Source organism: Gigantopelta aegis, chromosome 11, assembly GCF_016097555.1.
Source record: "Gigantopelta aegis isolate Gae_Host chromosome 11, Gae_host_genome, whole genome shotgun sequence".
NCBI classification, from domain to species: Eukaryota; Metazoa; Mollusca; class Gastropoda; order Neomphalida; family Peltospiridae; genus Gigantopelta; species Gigantopelta aegis.
Window position 1 is genome coordinate 28,736,898 of NC_054709.1, and position 24,595 is coordinate 28,761,492.

Here is a 24,595-nt window from a genome sequence, read left to right on the forward strand (position 1 = left end):
AACCACCTGTTCGGACCGGTACTACAGCCAGATGCGGTTTATAGCAAAACACTGAGACGGAAATGTTCGCAATTTTGAAGTGAAAATAAATGCTTATATAATGTATGTTCACAATGGTGTATGTAGTTAGTGCCAACAAGAACCCGTTCTATTGGCAATCTTCATTTGAAGTTTGGCAATTTAACGTGGGTTTCAATGGTAAATGACATCTGTTTAGTGAGACCTAACCAACTTTTTTTTTCAAAGGTCAAGGTCATGATTCAACTTATTCGACTGGTCTCTAGCTCTATATGAAGCGTAACAATTGCAGATATTTGTTACAGATAGCGGAAACGATCACGAGTTTATTTACAAAGATTTTGACAGACTGACTGAATCATTATCATGGAAGAGACCAGAAATCGTAATTTGCCCAACATAAAGCTTGCAAACCGACAGCTTGATGTCATCAGACGTAATTTAGTCTGTGTGTGCAGGTAATTTACGTAACCTGCGATGTTTTGGTGTTCTTTGTTGAATAACTTCTTGTCCGAAGCGAAGGGAAGAAAAAAAATCACAAACTGTGGTTAACAAAATTAGTGACTCTTAATATTATTACTGCATGATTTTCTTAACCCTAACAATAAGCCTAACCCAGCTTCTTTCTAGGGAAGCCCCCCCCCCCCCCATACCCCCTACCCCCTGTTGACTGCGGTTGCATTCATCACACACATTGTATGATTGTAAATAATATTCACTTCCATTTAACCAAAGTCTAAAGACTAAAGTTACAAGTAGTGTCAGAAATAGAATAAAAATGATTTTCGTCGATTATTTATTTCATATTAAACTAACTGGTAAATATTTTATAAATATCTATTTAATGATACTCTACCTAATTTAGCATTTACTTGTTTTGGCTCTCGTTGATGTAGAAGGTGGTGTTTACTCTTGAAAGTAATAGAAAGATGTCAGTAAACAAGTGATTTGTGACCTTTATAAAGTTTATTGGAACAGACTATAACACATTTTGATCTACATGTGTCAGTTTCATTTACCCTTAAACAAACTTTTAATTTAAAACTGCAAGTTAACTGAGTATTTTGAATTGCAGCATAAATTATTAATTATTATCAGCATATTTAGTGAATATAAATTCAATATAAATACATTAAAAATTTACAGAATCTTGCAACCACTTAAAGGTGCTATATCATAGTTATATGTGAGCATCTATTTGTGATAAAAAAAAATTCTCCAATAAAAATGTACTTTCTACTAGTAGATAAAATTATTTTGTTATAATCATTTATGGGCATATAGTTGACAATGTAGTCTTTTGCAATAGCTGTCATGCAACTTGGAGATAGCACCTTTAATACCGGTATAATAGATCAGGGCTCGCGCTGTCGGTAGCCAAATTAGCCATTGGCTAATTTTTACAAAAAATGGCTAATAAAATTTGCAAGTGGCTAAAGTTTTGGCTAAGCCATTTTCTGTCTTCTGATGTGAACAAACTGTTACATAATCTATCCGACACCTCAAACATAATAATAATACCAAATATTCAATTCGCGTAATTGCGATCTCGCGACCGGTGACAAGAAATGGTGTCATGCAGAATTCAGCGTAGACCTTATAATGTTTGCTTATTTTAATAATCACGGTTATTAATTTTAACGGCATGCATTCAACATGTATGACAGCAATGTCTGGAAGATCTGTAACTTGTTATTTTTACTTTGTAAAGTCTTTGAACCAAAGTAATAAAAACAGCCCGACAATGCGTGTCATTTTTAATACACATGCCAGTTCAGGGCCGAAAGACATTCTCTGAGTTCAGCAAAACCGAGCGAAAACGACGAACACCAATCAAATAGTTCGCGAACGTTAGGAAGATCGTTCGTTGGCTGAACTGAGGGCAGCTCTCGGCGCGAATATATACGTCACGCTTCAGTCAGCTGACACCCGCGTGTCAAGAGACATCGTTGCGGACATTAAACAATATGATTACGCAAAAGTAAATCTTGATATAAATTTGTAGAAAAACAATAGTTGTTCGCATCAATGAATACCTAACTGCAGTTTTTGTTTATTCCTTTGTCTTTGTTAATTTCGTACCCATAGTCGAGAGCACGCATGCAGATCACGGGAAATGGACATGCAGTATTTATACAAATTGCAGTTAAATGTACACAGAATAAAATTAGTTTACAATAATCATATTTGTTAGATAATTTTAGCTATAAATTTGTAAGACTGTGAGGTGACATTTAATAAGTTAGCTGGATTTTAAAAAGACTGTAACTTTTAATTTTATTAACGTTTTTTTTTTTTTAATAAATAGAGTATACTGTGAAGTCAGTATCAACGCTGAAATCAACAGCAACAACATGGCACAAATTATGAAATTTGTTTGGGGTGGGGAATTGATGGGTCACTTATAAAAACTAAATTTTTATTTGAAAAAAAAGGAACAAAAAACCCCCAACACACTCCATAAACATCCACCCACCCCCATATTTCTCTATGTTTGTTAATTTAATGTCATAGGCCTTAGAAGTGGGGGTGGGTGTATGGGGTACTGGCTTCAAACTCTGAAGATAATGCATAACCCCATCCCCACCCCACCCCACCCCACTCCCGCTAAAAAATTGAAGTAATATATTAACTGCCCCTACCTCCATTGAGGTTTTGTTATTCCTATTTATTCCAGTTTGTACACAATTAGCTGAAAAAGATCCATATTCATATATAAATACTCTATACAGTAGGCCCCTACTGCGTAAAACAAATTTGGCTAAAGCATTTTCAATATGGCTAAAAAAAAAATCCATTTGGCTAATATTTTGGCTACAGGTATTTTTGATCCAGGGTGAGCCCTGATAGATCACACACTCAGAATGGTCCTTGACAGGTTTTACTCAAAAGTTACTTAGAAATGTATACAGATATTTTGTTTTGGAAAGGGATGGGGTAAACCGTCATCAGAGACAGTCCCTCACATACTGCAATGGCAATGAAATTGACATATATACTCTTCAAAAGAAGAAACGCAAAACCACATTGTCGTAACATTTGGAGAATTGATTTAATTATTGAATGGTGAGTCCGATAATTACCAAATGTTGCAGGATTGTTCACAATTCACTCTAGTCCATTGTGAGTAAGTGATAGGACACACCACCAAGGTCAAGGTCATCTGGAGTCAATACCGGGTGTGGCCTCCGCGTGTGTTGACAACTGCCTGGCACCGCCTGCCCATTGAAGCAACCAGAGTACGGATGACGTCCCGGGGGATGGTGGCCCACTCGGCCTGCAAGGCTGCTGCCAGCTCGGGCAGGGTCTGGGGCTGTGGTTGTCGCTGTCGGAGGCGTCGGTCCAACTCGTCCCACAGATGCTCAATTGGGTTCAAATCCGGTGATATCGATGGCCAAAGAAGGACATTAATGTTGTTGTTCTGTAGGAAAGCTGTTGTGAGACGTGCTGTGCGAGGCCTGGCGTTGTCATGTTGGAACACTGCGTTGGCGTTGGCCATAACTGGAACGATGTGTGGCCGGAGGATCTGGTCAATGTAGCCCTGTGCATTCAGGTTGCCCTGCACGTGGACCAGGTCAGTTTTGCCAGTGTGTGAGATGGCTGCCCACACCATGACACTACCCCCGCCGAATCTGTCCACTTCCTGCACGCAGTTTGCCGCATAACGTTCACCACGACGCCTATACACGCGACATCTTCCATCATGACGTCGGAGCAGAAATCGGGACTCGTCACTGAACCACACCTGTCTCCATCGTAGTTGAGGCCATTGTCGATGAATCTGGCACCACTGCAGTCGGAGTCGACGGTGTTGTGATGTTAAGATGACACCTCGAACTGGACGTCTGGCACGAATTCCTACCTCACGTAGGCGGTTCCGTACGGTCTGGTCGGATATCCTGCGCAAACCTGGTATTGCTGCGGCTGTGGAGGTGGCAGTAGTCAATCGTTCCCGAAGGTGGCGTACCCGGATGTAGCGGTCCTGCCCGGGGGTAGTGACCCGTGGTCGACCGGATCTAGGGAGGTCACGTGTTGATCCATGTTGCTGGTAACGGTCCCACAGTCTGGAGATGGTGCTTGGGGACACATGGAATGCCCTGGCAACGGCCGTTCTGGATTCGCCTGCGTCTAGTCGGCCGATGGCATTGTTTCTCTGCGGTTCACTGAGACGTGGCATGTCCTGGATTGTCAACTGTCGGCCAGATACAGAGGCCAGGCAAGCGAACACCCTGCACTTTTATACTGTCGGTGTTCATGTTGCACGTGCAGACAACGCACGTGCAGTGGTGACATGGTTTGCACGTGGCTGCGTTTTTGCGAATATTCACATTTTGGAACTTTATTGTACAGTAGTTGCGTTTTATCGAATGTAACCGTGGGAATGTGTTTGGGACATGCAATGACCTTATATTCACAAAGCATGAACCGGTAGGAAACATAAAATCGGAGTTATAACCCATTTGTACCCTTTTGCGTTTCTTTTTTTGAAGAGTATATTTCAATGAAAATGTGTTATAGTCTGTTCCAATAAAGTGCACAAATCACCTGTTTACTAACATCTTTCTTTTAATTTCAAGAGTAAACACCACCTTGTACATCAATGAGAGCCCAAACATGTAAATGCAAAATTAGGTAGAGTATCATTAAATATATATATACACAATATTTACCTGTCAGTTTAATATGAAAGACATAATCGACGAAAATCAGTTTTATTCTATTTCCGACACTACTATAGTGCCATACCCACACATTTATTTCTGGCAGAAACACTTAACACTTACATTAAATTGAGTTGTTGTTATAGTGAGGGTGCTGTATGTAACTTGTTTATATCAAAATAATGACACATGTTTATTTGAAAATATTAAAACCCAACAACAACAACACAATAAAACTGTTATTTATTTAGTTAATTTATGATGTATTAAATCATTACAAAGTGACATACAGCAGATATCTACCTGTACCAGTATACATAATACACTTCTATTTTTAGTTTGTACCAGTCAACAGGTTAATTACGGCACAAAGGTCAGTTTCAGACTGGACTGATGGTGATAACATTAAGAGGATTATAACGTGGCTCAGTAGAGATCTGTTGAGAAATGTGTTTGTCAGATAGCATGTAAATCAAGGGAATTAAACAGAAATGCAAACAGTCCATGGAAATGAAGTTGGTGTTAAATCAGGGGCAATAAATCATGGGTACACTGGAGTCACTGGTAGATTTTCCAATAGCCATCTTGCTTAACACTTGCTCAATCAGTAATAATGCAATTACAAACCTCTGAAAATTGCGAGAGCAGTAGTTTCGTTTGCACGTCGCTCGCATAAGTATAGTTTGCGTAACCCATTTTTCATTTACGTATTGAATTTATGACAACATTTACATGTTCATGATGGATTACCTAAAAACAAAATAGGTTGCCTGCATTTGTTTTTGTGTAAATGGTTTACGCAAATTTTTAATCCTCAGAGGCCTGAATGAATGGTTGTTGTGCACACACTGAAATTGATGTTTTTAATTAAAATTATTATTGGAAAATATAATGTTCATTTATTTTTCAGTTTAAAATAATCAAGAATGCACAAAAAATATAATTCCACAAATGTAGTGATTTTTGTTTTGCATAAAAGTTGCAAGGGCCCATGAAAATAAAGTTCTTTACAGTAACCAACACACAGACAAAACAGCTGTTCGTGTGAAACATCGTACCCTGAGCAGAGCTTCTAGACTTTTTTTAAAATCCACTAGCCATATCAAGTGATTAAAAAAACTTACTAGCCACGATTAAAAATTCACTAGCCCTACTTTACTTTAAGTTAATATAATTTGACTAAATAATAACAATAATCAGATATGTCACCTAAAGAGGGAGATAGAGCTTAAAAAAACTAATATTGGTGGTAGTGGTGGGGACAGGATATTCATATTTACAAAATAGACTTAACTACAACATTTGACAATTTGTTTTTTCACTAGCTGTCGGGCATGGAAATAGTAGTTATTTACTAGCCCAACATAGAATATCACTATCCACGGGAGTGGGGCTACCATAATTTAGAAGCCCTGCTGAGGATTTGATATTTGAATCTTATATTTCAGATTTGCCATTAAGAATTTAATTGATCGAGCATGCTTTGTAAATATAGACGATGACTGTGAGGAATTTCTCAACTTCTGTGCTGTAATGGAACAAGTTCTGCTCCATCACATCAAGCGTGAGTTCTTTGTTGTTTTTGTTTGAATTTTCTGAAGTCGAAAAATGAGATACGGTATAGAGGTATTATTTTTCTGGAAGCACTGTCAACTTGTACATTTAGCTTTATGTATGCAGGGTTAGCTTTCGGTGTGTGGAAAATTTCGTCAGATGATTGATTAAATTCCAAAAACTACAAAAACCTACATTATTTTTAACAAAATATCGATCATTTCACCCATATAAAATGAAATTTGTCCGTTGTGTTTAAAATTCAAATTTGGCGAGTTGCAGAGCTAACCCTGTGTATGTTAAGTTTAAGTTCATATATCATAAAATGATAAACTGGGTCCTAGATCAGTTAAAGTTTGTTTTGTATAACGATGCCGCTAGAGAACATTAATTAAATAACTAATCATCAGCTGTTGGATGTCAAACATTTGGTATGTGCTGACATGTCATGTGTCTGTTCGAGTCTTAGACAGTATTAACTCAGTAGTGTGGGGTGTTGTTAAACAAATGAGCCTAGTCTTCATTTTCAGCTCAGAAAATATGGTATGGTGGTGTAGATTCACATTTTTGGAAAGGAAAGGAAATATTTTATTTAACAATGCACTCAACACATTTTATTTACATTTATATGGTTAAGGACCTCACTAGCTGGAACAAGAAATAGCCCAGTGGGTCCACCGACTGGGATCGATCCCAGGAATGAGTGGGCACTTTTACCACTAGGCTACGTCCCGCCCCTCACATTTTTGGAATTACATTTTCAGCTCAGAAAACATGATATGGTGGTGTGAATTCACATTTTGGAATTACATTTTCAGCTCAGAAAACATGGTATGGTGGTGTGGATTCAAATTTTTGGAATTACATTGCCACAGCATGTCACCGCATCCCCAACAGCTGTATATCCAGTATTGGAGCAATTGAAAATATCAAGTCACCGGCCGCCAAGGTATATATATATATATAACTTATAAGAGACCATGGGGGAACAGGGAACATTTTGTTCAGTATCGCATCACAATTCGCTACACAATATTCAGAGATCACTGCACAATTTTAGAAAATTAAAACATAGTTACTAATCAATTTTTAATTGACTAGAAATATCGCTAATCAATATTTTGAAAAGAAAATGTTCCCTGAGTGGAGGTGAAGTATAATGTTGCAAGGTGTATAGATAGACAATCCATTTAAGCAATAAACTTCTCTGATACGAACTGGTTACAAAAAGTGCGGATTTTAAACACTGGTTGAAAAGTGTCCCCAGCCCATTTAAATAGTTTGTGGCCATTCATTATCTAATATCTGATCAATTTATTAAATACTTAACAAGCATAAAGAGTATATGGATGTGTCCCTTATTTAGGCCATAAATAAATTTTAAAAGTTTCAGCTTCCCCTCTTCCCATTTTATTAGATAAATTATTTTGTTTGTCCTTTAAAAATATACGATACTTTATGTGTGGTATTTTTAAATAAAAGAAAAAAAGATAAATTTCACCCTCTGCTCCCATTTTGAAAACAATTTGGATCAAAATTTAGCAATTATTTTATTTTGAACTATTATTCTTCTGGAACTTTCCCCTATTAGGATCAATTAGTTGGATACAATGTTATAAAAGTTTATCTCCTTTTGGTACTTAGGTCTTCAATAAATATCTTACATAGGTCTTCTGTCTTTTTCATTCAATAGTCATACATAATTCTTCCAGTCAGTTTAATTTAGTGTTTTCCCTAGCTTGTTTTAGCATGGTGCAGCACCATGCCTCATTAGTCTAGCACCATCTTGCCTTAATCAATGCCATGCTGCCCTGAGATTAAACAAGCCTTTTTCAGTATTTCATTGTAAAATTGCCTTTATAAAACACCAAAAAAAGGTATTATTAATTAATAAAATATGCATTTTATATCTTTTGCCATTCATTTATTAATGCAAGCACATAAATTACATTAATGTTTATTTCAATCAATGAAAAACAAGTGCCCCGAAAATGGTGAAAATGCCCCCAAAGTGTTTGGTCTACCATGCCTTGCCTAATTTCTAGGGAAATCACTAAGTTTAATTATTGCTTTTGTGTGTGATGTGGAATGTTTCTCGTTTTAGGGCAGAGCATTTATCCGCTGTGCTTTAATGGAAAAGAGGTTATCGGAGTACATTTCGGCAGCGTTAAAACAGCCAAAACTAACACGGTTAGCATCTGCTTGTTACTTTCACCAGGCCATAATCTAGAATTGAAAAGCATGTTTTTAAAAATTCATCCATACGAGTTGAGTTGAGTAAATTTATTAACATGCCGCTATCCAAACATGGTTCAAGCACGTCTATCCCGTGTTTAGTCTCGGGCAAGGCCAGTGTCTGAGCATTGGACAAGGGAATCAATTCATCTATTTACAGTGGTTCATATGTAAGGGCTCAGAACATGTTTTAATAGTAAATTAATCCTAAATATTTATTTTGATCAAATACACAAAACGTTTTTTGTTTATTTAACAATGCACTCAACACATTTTATTTCCAGTTATATGGCGTCAGACATATGGTTAAGGACCACACAGATATTGAGAGAGAAAACCTGCTGTCGCCACTTCATGGGCTACTTTTTTCGATTAGCAGCAAGGGATCTTTTATATGCACCATCCCACAGACAGGCTAGTACATACCACAGCCTTTGTTACACCAGTTGTGGAGCACTGTCTGGAACGAGAAATAACCCAATCGGTCCACCAATGGGGATCGATCCTAATACACAAAAAGAAGATCTACCTCTTTTTCTTTGGGTAGATAAATAGTAGCCATTTTATTTTGTATTGGACCCCATACCACAACACTACTTGACTTATATTGCCGGACACTTTGTTTGAACAGTTGACTTGACTTCACCTAAAGACACATGTTCCTGGCAAGTGGACAAGCTTCGGTGGTTTTAGTTGTTAAAAAAGTAAAGTTTTGTTTTATTTAACGACGCCACTAGAGCACATAGATTTTTTTATCTTATCGGCTATTGGACGTCAAACATATGGTCATTCTGACACTGTTTTTTTAGAGGAAACCCGCTGTTGCCACATAGGCTACTCTTTTACGACAGGCAGCAAGGGATATTTTATTTGCGCTTCCCACAGGCAGGATAGCACAAACCATGGCCTTTGTTGAACCAGTTATGGATCACTGGTCGGTGCAAGTGGTTTACACCTACCCATTGAGCCTTGCGGAGCACTCACTCAGGGTTTGGAGTTGGTATCTGGATTAAAAATCCCATGCCTCGACTGGGATCCGAACCCAGTACCTACCAGCCTGTAGACTGGTGGCCTAACTATGAAGCCACCGAGGCCGGTATTTTTTTTAGTAGTTAAGACATTGGACTAAAGGCTGTTAAGTACCGGGCCGGTACCGACTCCCACCCAAAGCCAGTTTAACGACTCATTGGGTTGGTAGGTGTAAGGCCACCTACACCAACTTTTTTCTTACTAACTACTAACAGCTAACCACTAACCCACTGTTCTGGACAGACAACTGAGGTGTTTGCCCAGGACAACGTGCTTGAACCTTACTTGGATACAAGCTCAGAAATAAGTATAAACCAACAAACAAACAAACAGGAAGTTGATTGTTTCAGAAATTTAAATGTCATAAAAGACAGTGGGAGATTTTTGCCACCCATAAAAATTAATGAAAGAAAATAATTTTGGCAGACCTCCTAACAAAGGTAATTTTTCAAACTGTCCTATACAGGAAAAAATGCCATACCAATTTTTGTCTGAATTAATAGGTGATTCAGTTAACCAGGAAGTGAATCAACAATCGCAATTTCTATTTTCAGGAAGTTTTATGAGGAAAGTGGTATGCTGTTATCTGATAAAGGTTATTTATTGTGTGTTATATGTGATTGTTTTCAGGAAGTGTTTGAGATTTATTTAAAAAAAAAAATCAATTATTCATCTATCCACTCATTCTGGAATAATACGTTTATGCATCTATCCAATCACTGATTCAAGAATTATTCTTCTGTCCATACACTTATTCATCCATTTATCCATTCATACTTCCATCTGTCGATCCATTCTTCATCCATCCTTCTCGTCCGTCCATCCATCCATTCCATTCATTCAGCTGAACTTGATCAGTGCTTATTTTAAAGTTTCTGTTCAGAAAATATTCAATCCCATAATCCACCCACAGATCCATCCATCTGTCCATCCAGCCAGCCAGCCAGCCAGCCATGCATGCATCCTTCTATCCATCCATCCATTCATCCATCCATCAATTTACATCCATCCATCCATTTGTCTATTCATTCATCCATCCATTCATTCTTCTATTCATCCATCCATCCATTTATTCATTCTCCATCCATCCATCCATCCATTCATCCAACTGAACTTGATCAGTGATTGTTTTAAAGTTTCTGTTCAGAAAACATTCAATCCCATAATCCACCCACAGATCCATCCATCTGTCCATCCATCCAGCCATGCATGCATCCTTCTATCCATGCATCCATCCATCCATCAATGTACATCCATCCATCCATTTGTCCATTCATTCTTCCATCCATCCATCCATTTATTCATTCTCCATCCATCCATCCATCCATTCATCCAACTGAACTTGATCAGTGATTGTTTTAAAGTTTCTGTTCAGAAAACATTCCATCCCATAATCCACCAACAGATCCATCCATCCATCCATCCATCATCCATCCATCCATCTGAACTTGGTCACTGATTGTTTTAAAGTTACTTTTTAGAAACATCTGTCCATCTGTCCATCCAGCCATTCCAATACAAGAATAATTAAATTCATTCATTCCGTTCAATTTTTAGTTTGTTTTTATATATGTTTTTGTTTTTTTTCAGAAAATTTTACAAGGATGGTGCAATAATGTTATCCGATGATGCCAATGTTTTGTGTGGCATTTTACTTGGACTTAATGCCATAGATTTCAGGTGAGATGTTGGTTGATCGGTTGTAGAGAGAATGTAATTTTTGCTGTACATTTCTACAGTTCAGCTCAGTGGGTTGAGTGGTCACCTTTGCAGGATTCATAGCAGTCTTTAAATTTCTTGTGCGGGATGTAGCCTAGTAGTAAAGTGTTCACTTGATGCACGGTCGGTCTAGGATCGATCCCCGTCGGTGGACCCATTGGGCTATTTCTCGTTCCAGCCAGTGCTCCACAATTGGTGTAACAAAGGCTGTGGTATGTATTATCCTGTCTGTGGGATGGTGTATATAAAAGATCCCTTGCTGCTAATCGAAAAGAGTAGCCCATGAAGTGGTGACAGTGGGTTTTCTTCCTCAATATCTGTGCGATCCTTAACCATATGTCCGACGCCATATAACCGTAAATAAAATGTGGTGAGTGCATCGTTAAATAAAACATTTCCTTCCTTGAAAGTTTGAATTTAAAAACATTATTTTTTAAGTCTTTGAATTGTAATAAAAGTCTTTAAAAGTCTTTAAATTCTCACAAATCATAGCCAAAGCAGAGATGATATCTTTTACAGCTGCATGCACTTTATATTTTCCAGTTACAATATTTAATCTGTCATGATACACGTAAAAAAACCCCTCAATTTTTGTTGCCATGGACAGCAACGTAAATGAACAGATTTTGTATTTTTATCACATTCTGTTGTCTTTGATAAAACTCTTTGAAAGTATTTGAATTTGTTTGGTCTTTAAGGCTATAAACCCTGCCTTAGGTTCCTAATGCCATAGGTTCGAATCACCTCAGTGGACCCATTCGATGACTGTTTTTTTCCTCATACCAAACAGTGCACCACGACTGGTATATCAAAGGTCATGGTATGTGCTGTCTTATCTGGGAACATGCATATAAACAATCCCTTGCTACTGGTAGCGGGTTTCCTCTCTAAAACTATGAAGTTAGAATTACTAAGTGTTTAACATCCAATAGCCAATGATTAATTAATCATTGTGTGGTAATGGAAAGAAAGAAAGAAATGTTTTATTTAACGACGCGCTCAACACATTTTATTTACGGTAATGAGGCATCCGACATATGGTTAAGGACCACACAGATACTGAGAGTAGAAACCTGCTGTCGCCACTTTATGGGCTACTCTTTTTCAATTAGCAGCAAGGGATCTTTTATATGCACCATCCCACAGACAGGTAGTACATACCACAGCCTTTAATATACCAGTCGTGGTGCACTGGCTGGAACAAGAAATATGGGTCCACCGATGGGGATCGATCCCACACCGACTGCACATTGAGCGAGCACTGTACCACTGGGCTATGTCCCACCCCTGCTGTAATCGTGTCGTTGAACAAAGTAAAATAAAACTTCTAACTTTTGTACAGTTGATTTTGTGTTTCAAGGTACTTTGTATTTATCAGACAGTATAAAATATGTTCATCTGTTAAAGTTTTTTTTTTTAACCATTACTTTACACACTACATGATGTACGTACACTGTATAACATGTTGCTTAAATGATTAAACTTAAGTGATTGTTACTAAAAAGTCACACAGGAACTAACAATTGTAATATAATGATTTCACATTTCAGCTTCTGTCTAAAGGGAGAAAACTCTGACCTCCTGGGACCACTAGCTGTGGATTATACACCATTTCTCAAATTCCACCAAAGGTTTGTACCAAGCCAGCTATATTAAAAGTGTTTTTTTTACACACCCATTGGTAAGAACACCATTTGTTGTTTATAATTACACATACTTGTTAACACAAGTACATGGCTGACCGGCCTCGGTGGCGTCTTGGTTAGGCCATCGGTCTACAGGCTGGTAGGTACTGGGTTCGGATCCCAGTCGAGGCATGGGATTTTTACTCCAGATACCGACTCCAAACCCTGAGTGAGTGCTCTGCAAGGCTCAGTGGGTAGGTGTAAACCACTTGCACCCACCAGTGATCCATAACTGGTTCAACAAAGGCCATGGTTTGTGCTATCCTGCCTGTGGGAAGTGCAAATAAAAGATGCCTTGCTGCTAATCGGAAAGAGTAGCCCATGTAGTGGCGACAGCAGGTTTCCTCTCAAAATCTGTGTGGTCCTTAACCATATGCCATATAACTGTAAATAAAATGTGTTGAGTGCGTCGTTAAATAAAACATTTCTTTTTTCTTCTTTTTTTGTTATTTATAATTACACATACTTGTTAACACAAGTACATGTGTTAATTTCAAGACATACGAATGGCTGCTTCTAGGTTATGACCAGGTCACCAATGCCATATGTCCAATAAAAAACAAGCGCGATGAAAATTGATGTGGGCTGGTGCATATAAAAGATCCCTTGCTGCTAATCGAAAATAGTATCCCATGAAGTGGCGACAGCGGCTTTCATCTCTCAATATCTGTGTGGTCTATAACCATATGTCTGATGCCATATGACCGTCAATAAAATGTGTTGAGTGCATTGTTAAATAAAACATTTCCTTCCTTCCAGTAGCGAGAGTGTGTCACATGACCTCGAGGAGATGCGCGAGTTGTCCAACTCGAGCCTCAGTTCGAGCATCATGAGTGAGGATGTGGACGAGGTGACCGGGACGAAGATGAAGTTGGCCGCACTGCAGCAGAAGTACAGAAGCATCGTGGAGCAAAAGGCAAGTAGCAGACGTCGGCTTTATCAGTTCCCTGCTCTCCATCCTTCTGTCTATCTGTCTGTCCCACATAGTGTAGCAGATGTCAGCTTTATCAGTTCCCTGCTATCCATCCTTCCTTCCATCCGTCTGTCCCACATAGTGTAGCAGACGTCAGCTTTATTAGTTCCCTGCTCTCCATCCTTCTGTCTATCTGTCTGTCCCACATAGTGTAGCAGACGTTGGCTTTATCAGTTCCCTGCTATCCATCCTTCTGTCTATCCGTCTGTCCTACATAGTGTAGCAGACGTCGGCGTTATCAGTTCCCTGCTCTCCATCCTTCTGTCTATCCGTCTGTCCCACATAGTGTAGCAGACGTCGGCTTTATCAGTTCCCTGCTATCCATCCTTCTGTCTATCCGTCTGTCCCATATAGTGTAGCAGACGTCGGCTTTATCAGTTCCCTGCTCTCCATCCTTCTGTCTGTCCGTCTGTCCCACATAGTGTAGCAGACGTCTGCTTTATCGGTTCCTGGCTCTCCATCCGTCTGTCCCACATAGTGTAGCAGACGTCGGCTTTATCGGTTCCCTGCTCTCCATCCTTCTGTCTATCCGTCTGTCCCACATAGTGTAGCAGACGTCAGCTTTATCCGTTCCCTGCTCTCCATCCTTCTGTTTATCCGTCTGTCCCACATAGTATAGCAGACGTCGGCTTTATCAGTTCCCTGCTATCCATCCTTCTGTCTATCCGTCTGTCCCATATAGTGTAGCAGACGTCGGCTTTATCAGTTCCCTGCTCTCCATCCTTCTGTCTATCCGTCTGTCCCACATAGTGTAGCAGACGTCGGCTTTATCAGTTCCTGGCTCTCCATCCTTCTGTCTATCCGTCTGTCCCACATAGTGTAGCAGACATCGGCTTTATCAGTTCCTGGCTCTCCATCCGTCTGGGGGCGAGACGTAGCCCAGTGGTAAAGCGTTTGCTTGATGCGCAGTCGGTCTGAGATCGATCCCCATCGGTGGACCCATTGGGCTATTTCTCGCTCCAGCCAGTGCACCACGACTGGTATATCAAAGGCTGTGCTGTCCTGTCTATGGGATGGTGCATATAAAAGATCCCTTGCTGCTAATAGAAGAGAGTAGCCCATGAAGTGGTGACAGCGGGTTTCCTCTCTCAATATCGTTAAATAAAACATTTCCTTCCTTCCTTCCATCCGTCTGTCTATGTATCCATCCCACATAGTGTAGCAGATGTCGGCGTTATCAGTTCCCTGCTCTCCATCCTTCTGTCTATCCATCTGTCCCACATAGTGTAGCAGATGTCGGCTTTATCAGTTCCCTGCTCTCCATTCTTCTGTCTATCCGTCTGTCCCACATAGTGTAGCAGACGTCGGCTTTATCAGTTCCTGGCTCTCCATCCTTCTGTCTATCCGTCTGTCCCACATAGTGTAGCAGACATCGGCTTTATCAGTTCCTGGCTCTCCATCCGTCTGGGGGCGAGACGTAGCCCAGTGGTAAAGCGTTTGCTTGATGCGCAGTCGGTCTGAGATCGATCCCCATCGGTGGACCCATTGGGCTATTTCTCGCTCCAGCCAGTGCACCACGACTGGTATATCAAAGGCTGTGCTGTCCTGTCTATGGGATGGTGCATATAAAAGATCCCTTGCTGCTAATAGAAGAGAGTAGCCCATGAAGTGGTGACAGCGGGTTTCCTCTCTCAATATCGTTAAATAAAACATTTCCTTCCTTCCTTCCATCCGTCTGTCTATGTATCCATCCCACATAGTGTAGCAGACGTCGGCGTTATCAGTTCCCTGCTCTCCATCCTTCTGTCTATCCATCTGTCCCACATAGTGTAGCAGATGTCGGCTTTATCAGTTCCCTGCTCTCCATTCTTCTGTCTATCTGTCTGTACCACATAGTGTGGCAAGCAGTGTCTGTTTTATCAGGGTTCACCCTGTCCATGGCCAAATCAGCCAATTGATAATTTTTATACTAAGTGGCTACAATATTTAGTCTTTGGCTAAAAAAAATGTTCCTTAAAATAACCACCTTGTAACAATTGGATGACAGATTTTTGTACGAGTGTGAGCCCTTCTTTATTAGTCACCTGGGGTGGGATTTAGTTCAGTTGGTTGAGCGTTCGCCTAAGGTGCTTATGTCACAGGATCGAACCACCTCAGTGGATCCATTCAACAAATTGGGTTGTTTCTCATTCCAACCTTTGCACAAAAGTTTATTTGTTTTGTTTAACGAAACCACTAGAGCACATTGATTAATTAATCATCAGCTATTGGATGTCAAACATTTGGTAATTTTGACACTTGGTCCACAAATGGTCGAAGGCCGTGGTGTGTGTTTTCCTGTCTGTGGGAAAGTGCATATAAAAGATATTTTTTTGCTAGTGGAAAAATGTTGCGGGTTTTCTCTGATGACGTCAGAATTACCAAATTGTTGACATCCAATAGCGAATGTGCTCTAGTAGTGTCATAAAACAAAAACAAACTTTAACTTTTTAGTCCCCTGGAGTCCATCCTTCTCTGTCTTTCTGTCTGACCATCTGTTCCATATAGTCTCCTGGAGTCCATCCTTCTCTGTCTGTCTGTCTGGCCATCTGTTCCATATAGTCCCCTGGAGTCCATCCTTCTCTGTCTGTCTGTCTGGCCATCTGTTCCATATAGTCCCCTGGAGTCCATCCTTCTCTGTCTGTCTGGCCATCTGTTCCATATAGTCCCCTGGAGTCCATCCTTCTGTCTGTCTGTCTGGCCATCTGTTCCATATAGTCCCCTGGAGTCCATCCTTCTGTCTGTCTGTCTGGCCATCTGTTCCATATAGTCCCCTGGAGTCCATCCTTCTGTCTGTCTGTCTGGCCATCTGTTCCATATAGTCCCATGGAGTCCATCCTTCTGTCTGTCTGGCCATCTGTTCCATATAGTCCCCTGGAGTCCATCCTTCTCTGTCTGTCTGGCCATCTGTTCCATATAGTGTTTTACAGACGTTTGTTTCACAATGCCTCAAGGTATTGAGATAAAATTTTGTGTATAGATTTATCATGTACTGTTACAGATCAAGTTTGACTTTTGTGACAATTTAAGTATTTTTCACAGAGTTGTGGCCCTTAAACTTAGGAGTGTTTAAAATGTGTTCGGCCTGGTATAGGACTTGTGTTACGTTAGCAGTACTCTCAAAATGCTTTTGTATATACTGTACCATCACAACCATTGCCCAAGGACTGGTATAACAAAGGTTATGGTATGTGTTGTCCCGTCTGTGGGAAAATGCATATAAAAGATTTCTTGTAGCGGGTTTTCTGTAAGACTACGAAATAACCAACTGTTTGACATCCAGTGACCAATTATTAATTGATCAGTGTGCTCTAGTGGTGTTGCTAAACGATTGAACTGTTAGCATGACGATTATATAATATTTGAAAGGTCATGATTTAAAGGGATTATGCTGAGTTTGTAACCATTAAAATAGACATGCAGTACATCTGTGGTGATGTGAAACAAAGCAGATTTTATAACAAAGCTGGTTGTCAGCTGTTGATATCTAGTTTGGTATTAAAACAAAACATTGTTTTCCTCTCTAGACTAAAGTGTCACAATGATGTTAGATACAGTCATAAATATATCTTATGATATTGGAGTATGTTTACATTTTTTTATCTCTCACATATATATTGTAATTATAACCACATTTTATGTATGTACTATGTGAATGCAAGATCAAATAAAAATGAAAAAAAATAAATATGTATATATATATTATGTTAGATCTCTGGTAGTAACTGAGGAAACAATGTGCTGGGGTGCCATTAACAAAACTGCCTTTCTTTTTCTCTTAATTTGTGAGTAAACAATGTGATGGGCTGACATAAAGACACATTCCTTTCTTTTTATATACTAACTTCTGAGTAAACAATGTGCTGGGGTGTCATTGACACACATTCCTTTCTTTTTATACTAACCATTAAGTAAACAATGTTGCAGGGTGTCATTAACATTCTTCTTTTTTTTCTTAGTAAATTGAGAAATGAATGTGCTGGGGTGTCCATAAAACAAACATTCCTTTCTTTTGTGTTAAGGGCTACTTGGAAGAACTGGTTCGTCTCCGCGACCAGCAGAACAAAGAACTACAGGGTCAGCAGCAGTCATTGTTTGATCAGCTTCATCGTGTCGAGGTCACAGGTCAACGTGAACATCGACAGCTCGAGAACGTCATCTTAGAACTTCAGGGCCAACTGTGAGCTTCAGTTTAACAATTTGTGAAGCTTTTAAGGACAATTCTTAACAAAAACATTGATTTATTTTAATTTGCAAATAAAAAATGAGTCTGCCAGGGCCCCATTCCACAAAGTTATCTTAGCGTTAAGATCATCTTAAATGCATAGCTACCTAATGTACTTAAGGTGATCTTAGTGCTAAGATTGGTCCATGGAACGGGCCCCATTCCACAAAGTTATCTTAGCGTTAAGATCATCTTAAATGCATAGCTACCTAATGTACTTAAGGTGATCTTAGTGCTAAGATTGGTCCATGGAACGGGGCCCATTCCACAAAGTTATCTTAGCATTAAGATCATCTTAAATGCATAGCTACCTAATGTACTTAAGGTGATCTTAGTGCTAAGATTGGTCCATGGAACGGGGCCCAGAACAAAGTTATCTTAGCGTTAAGATCATCTTAAATGCATAGCTACCTAATGTACTTAAGGTGATCTTAGTGCTAAGATTGGTCCATGGAACGGGGCCCATTCCACAAAGTTATCTTAGCATTAAGATCATCTTAAATGCATAGCTACCTAATGTACTTAAGGTGATCTTAGTGCTAAGATTGGTCCATGGAACGGGGCCCAGAACAAAGTTATCTTAGCGTTAAGATCATCTTAAATGCATAGCTACCTAATGTACTTAAGGTGATCTTAGTGCTAAGATTGGTCCATGGAACGGGCCCCATTCCACAAAGTTATCTTAGCGTTAAGATCATCTTAAATGCATAGCTACCTAATGTACTTAAGGTGATCTTAGTGCTAAGATTGGTCCATGGAACGGGCCCCATTCCATAAAGTTATCTTAGTGTTAAGATCATCTTAAATGCATAGCTACCTAATGTACTTAAGGTGATCTTAGTGCTAAGATTGGTCCATGGAACGGGCCCCATTCCACAAAGTTATCTTAGCGTTAAGATCATCTTAAATGCATAGCTACCTAATGTACTTAAGGTGATCTTAGTGCTAAGATTGGTCCATGGAACGGGGCCCAGAACAAATTTTACAAGGGGGGGGGGGGGTAATTTTCTTTTGCCCAGCAATCCCCTCCTGACAAAAAAAAAAGGTCCCGTTTTTAATTTAAAAGTGTCATTTTTGTCTAGCATGGGAAGTCCCTAGTTTCTATACAGCTGTGCCCTGATTTAAGAGAAAGTTGGCTATCGAAAAACAGGTGACTGCTTCTTTTTAACAAAAAAATTTCTAAGAAATCTGCATTTTTTATTATGAAATATTTTTGCTTCTAGCTATTTTTTAATACTACTAGTTTTGTTTTAAGAAAATCTTTAAAGGGACATTCCTGAGTTTGCTGCATTGTAAGATGTTTCTGACTCATAAAATACTTCTACGATTAAACATATTTAAACAAATTAAACATATTTTCTTGTTTAGAATATCAGTGTCTGTATATTCAATGTGTTTCTGGTCGTCTTAATATTTGTAAGAAGCCCAAACTGGATTTTGTCTTCAAATAATTTCGTATGTAGGAAAAAATAATATTTTAGGAAATAAAATGAAATTTAACCTGGTACAAATATTAGAACAATCAGAAACACGTTTAATATACAGCCACTAATATTTTATGCAAAAAAATATATTTGATATGTAATTAAAAAGGTCTCTGTTAGTCAATAACATCTTAAAAATTGCAACAAACTCAGAAATGTCTTTTAAAAATACAAATATTTTCTGTAACAAGGATTTTGTTTCTGGCACAGTGCTGCTGCAAAATCAGAACATCGACTACTACAGCATCGACTGTCACTGCTGACACTGCAGCGTCATACCGATGGGCACAGCACTCGTGAAATCCAGATGATGGAGATGGCGGGGGATGCGGATTCATTGAAACGACACTTCACAGATAGTCTCAATGACCAGTTAGTATAACAAGGCTCAAAATTCCCAAATCTATTGTAACCCAAATTCAGACTTACAGTTTTATATTGGTAAATCATCATTTCTTAGTAGTAGTAGTGTTGGGATAAAGTGCTTCTACTAGCAGTAGCTAGTGGTAGAATGCTGGGGCCTAATTCACTACAGTCTCACAACTTTGCGATATCGAAGTGCAATGTTAAAAGACTTGAATAGAGGATGCTTTGTTGTCTAGCAGAGCCGAAGAGACCTTTGTGAATTAGGCCCCTGGATTCTCAAACTGAGAGACCGTGGTCGAATCCCTTCATTGGAGGTTAATTTTTTGGTAACAGAAAAATAAACCTTCACTGAGGGGATTCAAACCAGAGACCCTCACTGTGAGAGTCCAGTTCTCAACCACCAGCTATTGCCAGTAGGAACACTTTATTCCAAGACTATTACTAAAAAAGGTTGAGTTGCCAATACAAAATTGTAATTTTTAATTAGTGTAACCCGAATTTAGAATTACAGTTTTGTATTGGTAACTCATCATTTCTTGAGCTTGTTACTTCAACACTTCACAGATAGTCTAAATGATAGATGGTATAGCAGAGCTCAAAAATACTAAATCTAGTGTAACCCGAATTCAGAATTACAGTTTTGTATTGGTAACTCATCATTTCTATTGCTTTTTGTTTCACTTCTGAAACACCAGTTAGTGTTGCAGAACACTTCACAGATTAATATTACAGGACATTTCATTGATAGTCTGAATTAGTATTACAGGTCATTTCACTGATGGTCTGAATTAGTATTACAGGACATTTCACTGATGGTCTGAATTATTATTAAGGGCATTTCACTGATAGTCTGAATTATTATTACAGGATATTTCACTGATAGTCTGAATGATTATTACAGGATATTTTCACTGATGGTCTGAATTAGTATTACAGGGCATTTCACTGATAGTCTGAATTATTATTACAGGACATTTCAATGATAGTCTGAATTAGTATTACAGGACATTTCACTGATAGTCTGGATTATTATTACAGGACATTTTCACTGATGGTCTGAATTATTATTACAGGACATTTCACTGATGGTCTGAATTATTATTACAGGACATTTCACTGATAGTCTGAATTCGTATTACAGGGCATTTCACTGATAGTCTGAATTATTATTACAGGGCATTTCACTGATGGTCTGAATTATTATTACAGGACATTTCACTGATAGTCTGAATTATTATTACAGGACATTTCACTGATGGTCGGAATTAGTATTACAGGGCATTTCACTGATAGTCTGAATTATTATTACAGGGCATTTCACTGATAGTCTGAATTAGTATTACAGGACATTACACTGATAGTCTGAATTCGTATTACAGGACACTTCACAGATATAGTCTGAATGACCAGTTCGTAATACAGGACACTTCACAGATATAGTCTGAATGACCAGTTAGTATTACAGGACACTTCACAGATATAGTCTGAATGACCAGTTAGTATTACAGGACACTTCACAGATAGTCTGAATGACCAGTTAGTATTACAGGACACTTCACAGATAAAGTCTGAATGACCAGTTAGTATTACAGGACACTTCACAGATAGTCTGAATGACCAGTTAGTATTACATGACACTTCACAGATATAGTCTGAATGACCAGTTAGTATTACAGGACACTTCACAGATAGTCTGAATGACCAGTTAGTATTACAGGACACTTCACAGATATAGTCTGAATGACCAGTTCGTATTACAGGACACTTCACAGATGTAGTCTGAATGACCAGTTAGTATTAGAGGACACTTCACAGATAGTCTGAATGAGCAGTTAGTATTACAGAACACTTCACATATGGTCTGAATGACCAGTTAGTATTACAGGACATTTCACAGATATAGTCTGAATGACCAGTTAGTATTACAGGACATTTCACAGATATAGTCTGAATGACCAGTTAGTATTACAGGACACTTCACAGATATAGTCTGAATGACCAGTTCGTATTACAGGACATTTCACAGATATAGTCTGAATGACCAGTTAGTATTACAGGACACTTCACAGATATAGTCTGAATGACCAGTTAGTATTACAGGACACTTCACAGATATAGGCTGAATGACCAGATCGTATTTCAAGTTTCAAAAATCCTAAATACTAGTACAGCTTAACCAGAATTCACATTTACAGTTTTCTAAGTCATTATTTCTCTTGTCTTTTATTTTAAAACTTCACTGAATGACCTGTTAGTATTACATGACACTTTTAAGGTCTCAGACCAGTTAGTATTGTGGAGCTCAAAAATCCTTAATTGTGCATAATCATACTTTAAACGGTTCGTACAGGTCCTTAAAATCCATAAAAATCCAAGATTTCTGAATTATAAAATTTATACACTTAAATGTCCTTAAATTTCAGGAAACTGTTCAAAAGTCAATAAAAGTCCTTATAAAAACGTGTTTTGTTGTTTATAAAAATTCTGTTTTTAATTCAATAAAATGTATTGTCATGTCATTAATTTTCCTTTCCTAGCCATTTACATAACAGTTAACTTCAAATATGTAATGTTTTTAATGTTATTTCAGACACAGTGTCACAAGTTCCACAGAAATGCAGCATCACCCGTATCTGCAAAATGACAGCCGGAGTCAGATATCGGATACTTCTAGTCAGTTCACGAGCCAGGAAGACTCCCACAGTTTGATTCCGCTGGCAGGATCTCTGACAGAAGTTCCCATCCACAGCAGTGACTCGGACCAACCTACAGACGACAGACAGCGCCCAGTGATAAATGTCCAAGAAGCAAGGCCTTCCGATACTCCAGAGTCGGGTCCTTCAAAGAAAGTGGCACCTGAGTCTGGTACTTCTGCTGCTGGCGTCAAGGATGCTGCTGATGTCAAGGATGAAGTGTTTCATGACACATCAAGTCCAGACACGGCTGTAGCTGTTGTTCCTTCTCAGGGAGCAAGTCCTTCTGCTGCTCCTGAAATGGAGTCAGGTTCTGTGCAGAAAGTTGCTGCTGATGGTGGTTCTTCTGATGATGCCGTTGAGGATGAAGAACTGGATTCTGGTGCAAAGGACGGATCTGATGTGCAAGATCGAATGAATGTTAACCAGTATTATTCTCTTACCACCGTTGAAGCTATGGAAGAAGATGATGATGATGATGATGATGGCAATGATCATCATGTCAATGATGGTGGTGGTGGTGATGTTGTGGAAAAAAGTAAGATCCATGACTCTGAAACTAGTGATTCACAAAGTAATGCCAAGGACAGCAAAACGTCTGTAGATGAAGAACCACAATTAACAAGGGATATAGAAAAGTCAGCAAGTACAAACACTTCAGAGTTGGAACAGAACTTAGATGAATCAGGGTCTAAGAGTTCAGCAGACGGGGGAGAAGACCCAGTGAAACATGAAGCTGAAGGCAAGGCCTCTGGAAAGGAGGAGAAGGCTGTATCAGAAGCTGAAATCACTGAGACGTCTGCTTCAGAAATGTTGCAAACTCCGCTGAAAGAAATGCTCAAATCTTCATCATCCGATGGCTCAGAGCCTGTGCACATTCAGAGGTTGGAAGAGTCAAGTTCATCAGATGACAAGGATCCATGGGAAATGGTAGCCACGGGAAACGGGAACGGTGGCAAAAGTTCGGATGAAAATATGGAAAATATTGACGAGTCTTCACCGGTCGTGTCGATTTCAGAAGAACTTTTGGCTCACGGTGAAGTTGTTGAAAACATTCCAGAACAAAAGAACACGGATCAATAATAATGTTTTAGTGCTAGTCTGTGTTCAGTAAACATCTGCGTAAACAATCTACTTAAAGATACATCATCACTCACCTTTTATGTGAGGGCTATAACCAAGGACCAATTTCACAAAACACTTAAAGCAGGGCTTCTAGAATTTTTATAAAATCCACTAGCCATGGGATCAATGATTTTAAACATTTACTAGACGATTAAAAAGACACTAGACCTACTTTACTTTAAGTTCATACAATTTTTTCTAAATAATAGCAAAAATCATAGATGAGAGAGAGAGAGAGAGAGAGAGAGAGAGAGAGAGAGAGAGAGAGAGAGAGAGAGAGAGAGAGAGAGAGAGAGAGAGAGAGAGAGAGAGAGAGAGAGAGAGAGAGAGACAGACAGACAGACAGACAGACAGACAGACAGACAGACAGACACACACACACACACACACACACACACACACACACACACACACACACACACACACACACACACACACAGACAGACAGACAGACAGACAGACAGACAGACAGACAGACACAGAGACAGACAGACACACACAGAGACAGACAGACACATACACACACACAGACAGAGAGAGACAGAGACAGAGAGAGAGAGCATAAAAACACTAACTTCGGAAGTGGGGGTTGGGGACAGGATATTTATATTTACAAAATAGACAACTGCACCATTTGACCATTTTTTTTCACTAGCCGTTGGGCATGGAAATAGTAGTTATTTACTAGCCCAATATTGAATATCTCTAACCATGGGAGTTGGGCTACCATAATCTAGAAGCCCTGACTTAAGCCTAGTTTTGCATGTAAACGTAAAACTGAAAAACAAATTCTGTAAGTGTGAACGTATTAATAATAAATTTCGAAATACATATAAAATCATTTTCTTT

At 39.0% G+C, this 24,595-nt stretch overlaps 1 protein-coding gene across 1 annotated transcript; it reads left to right on the forward strand.

Moving 5' to 3' along the window:
* The first annotated feature begins 332 nt into the window (after positions 1 to 332).
* Positions 333 to 23,918, forward strand: LOC121385288 (RUN domain-containing protein 3B-like). Its single transcript, XM_041515908.1, has 10 exons — positions 333 to 476; positions 6,128 to 6,243; positions 7,052 to 7,182; positions 8,338 to 8,423; positions 11,088 to 11,177; positions 12,767 to 12,847; positions 13,661 to 13,817; positions 17,876 to 18,033; positions 19,773 to 19,934; positions 22,519 to 23,918. The coding sequence occupies exons 1-10, from the start codon at positions 385 to 387 to the stop codon at positions 23,702 to 23,704; spliced, it is 2,259 nt and encodes a 752-aa protein (XP_041371842.1). The 5' UTR covers positions 333 to 384; the 3' UTR covers positions 23,705 to 23,918.
* Positions 23,919 to 24,595: the final 677 nt, after the last annotated feature.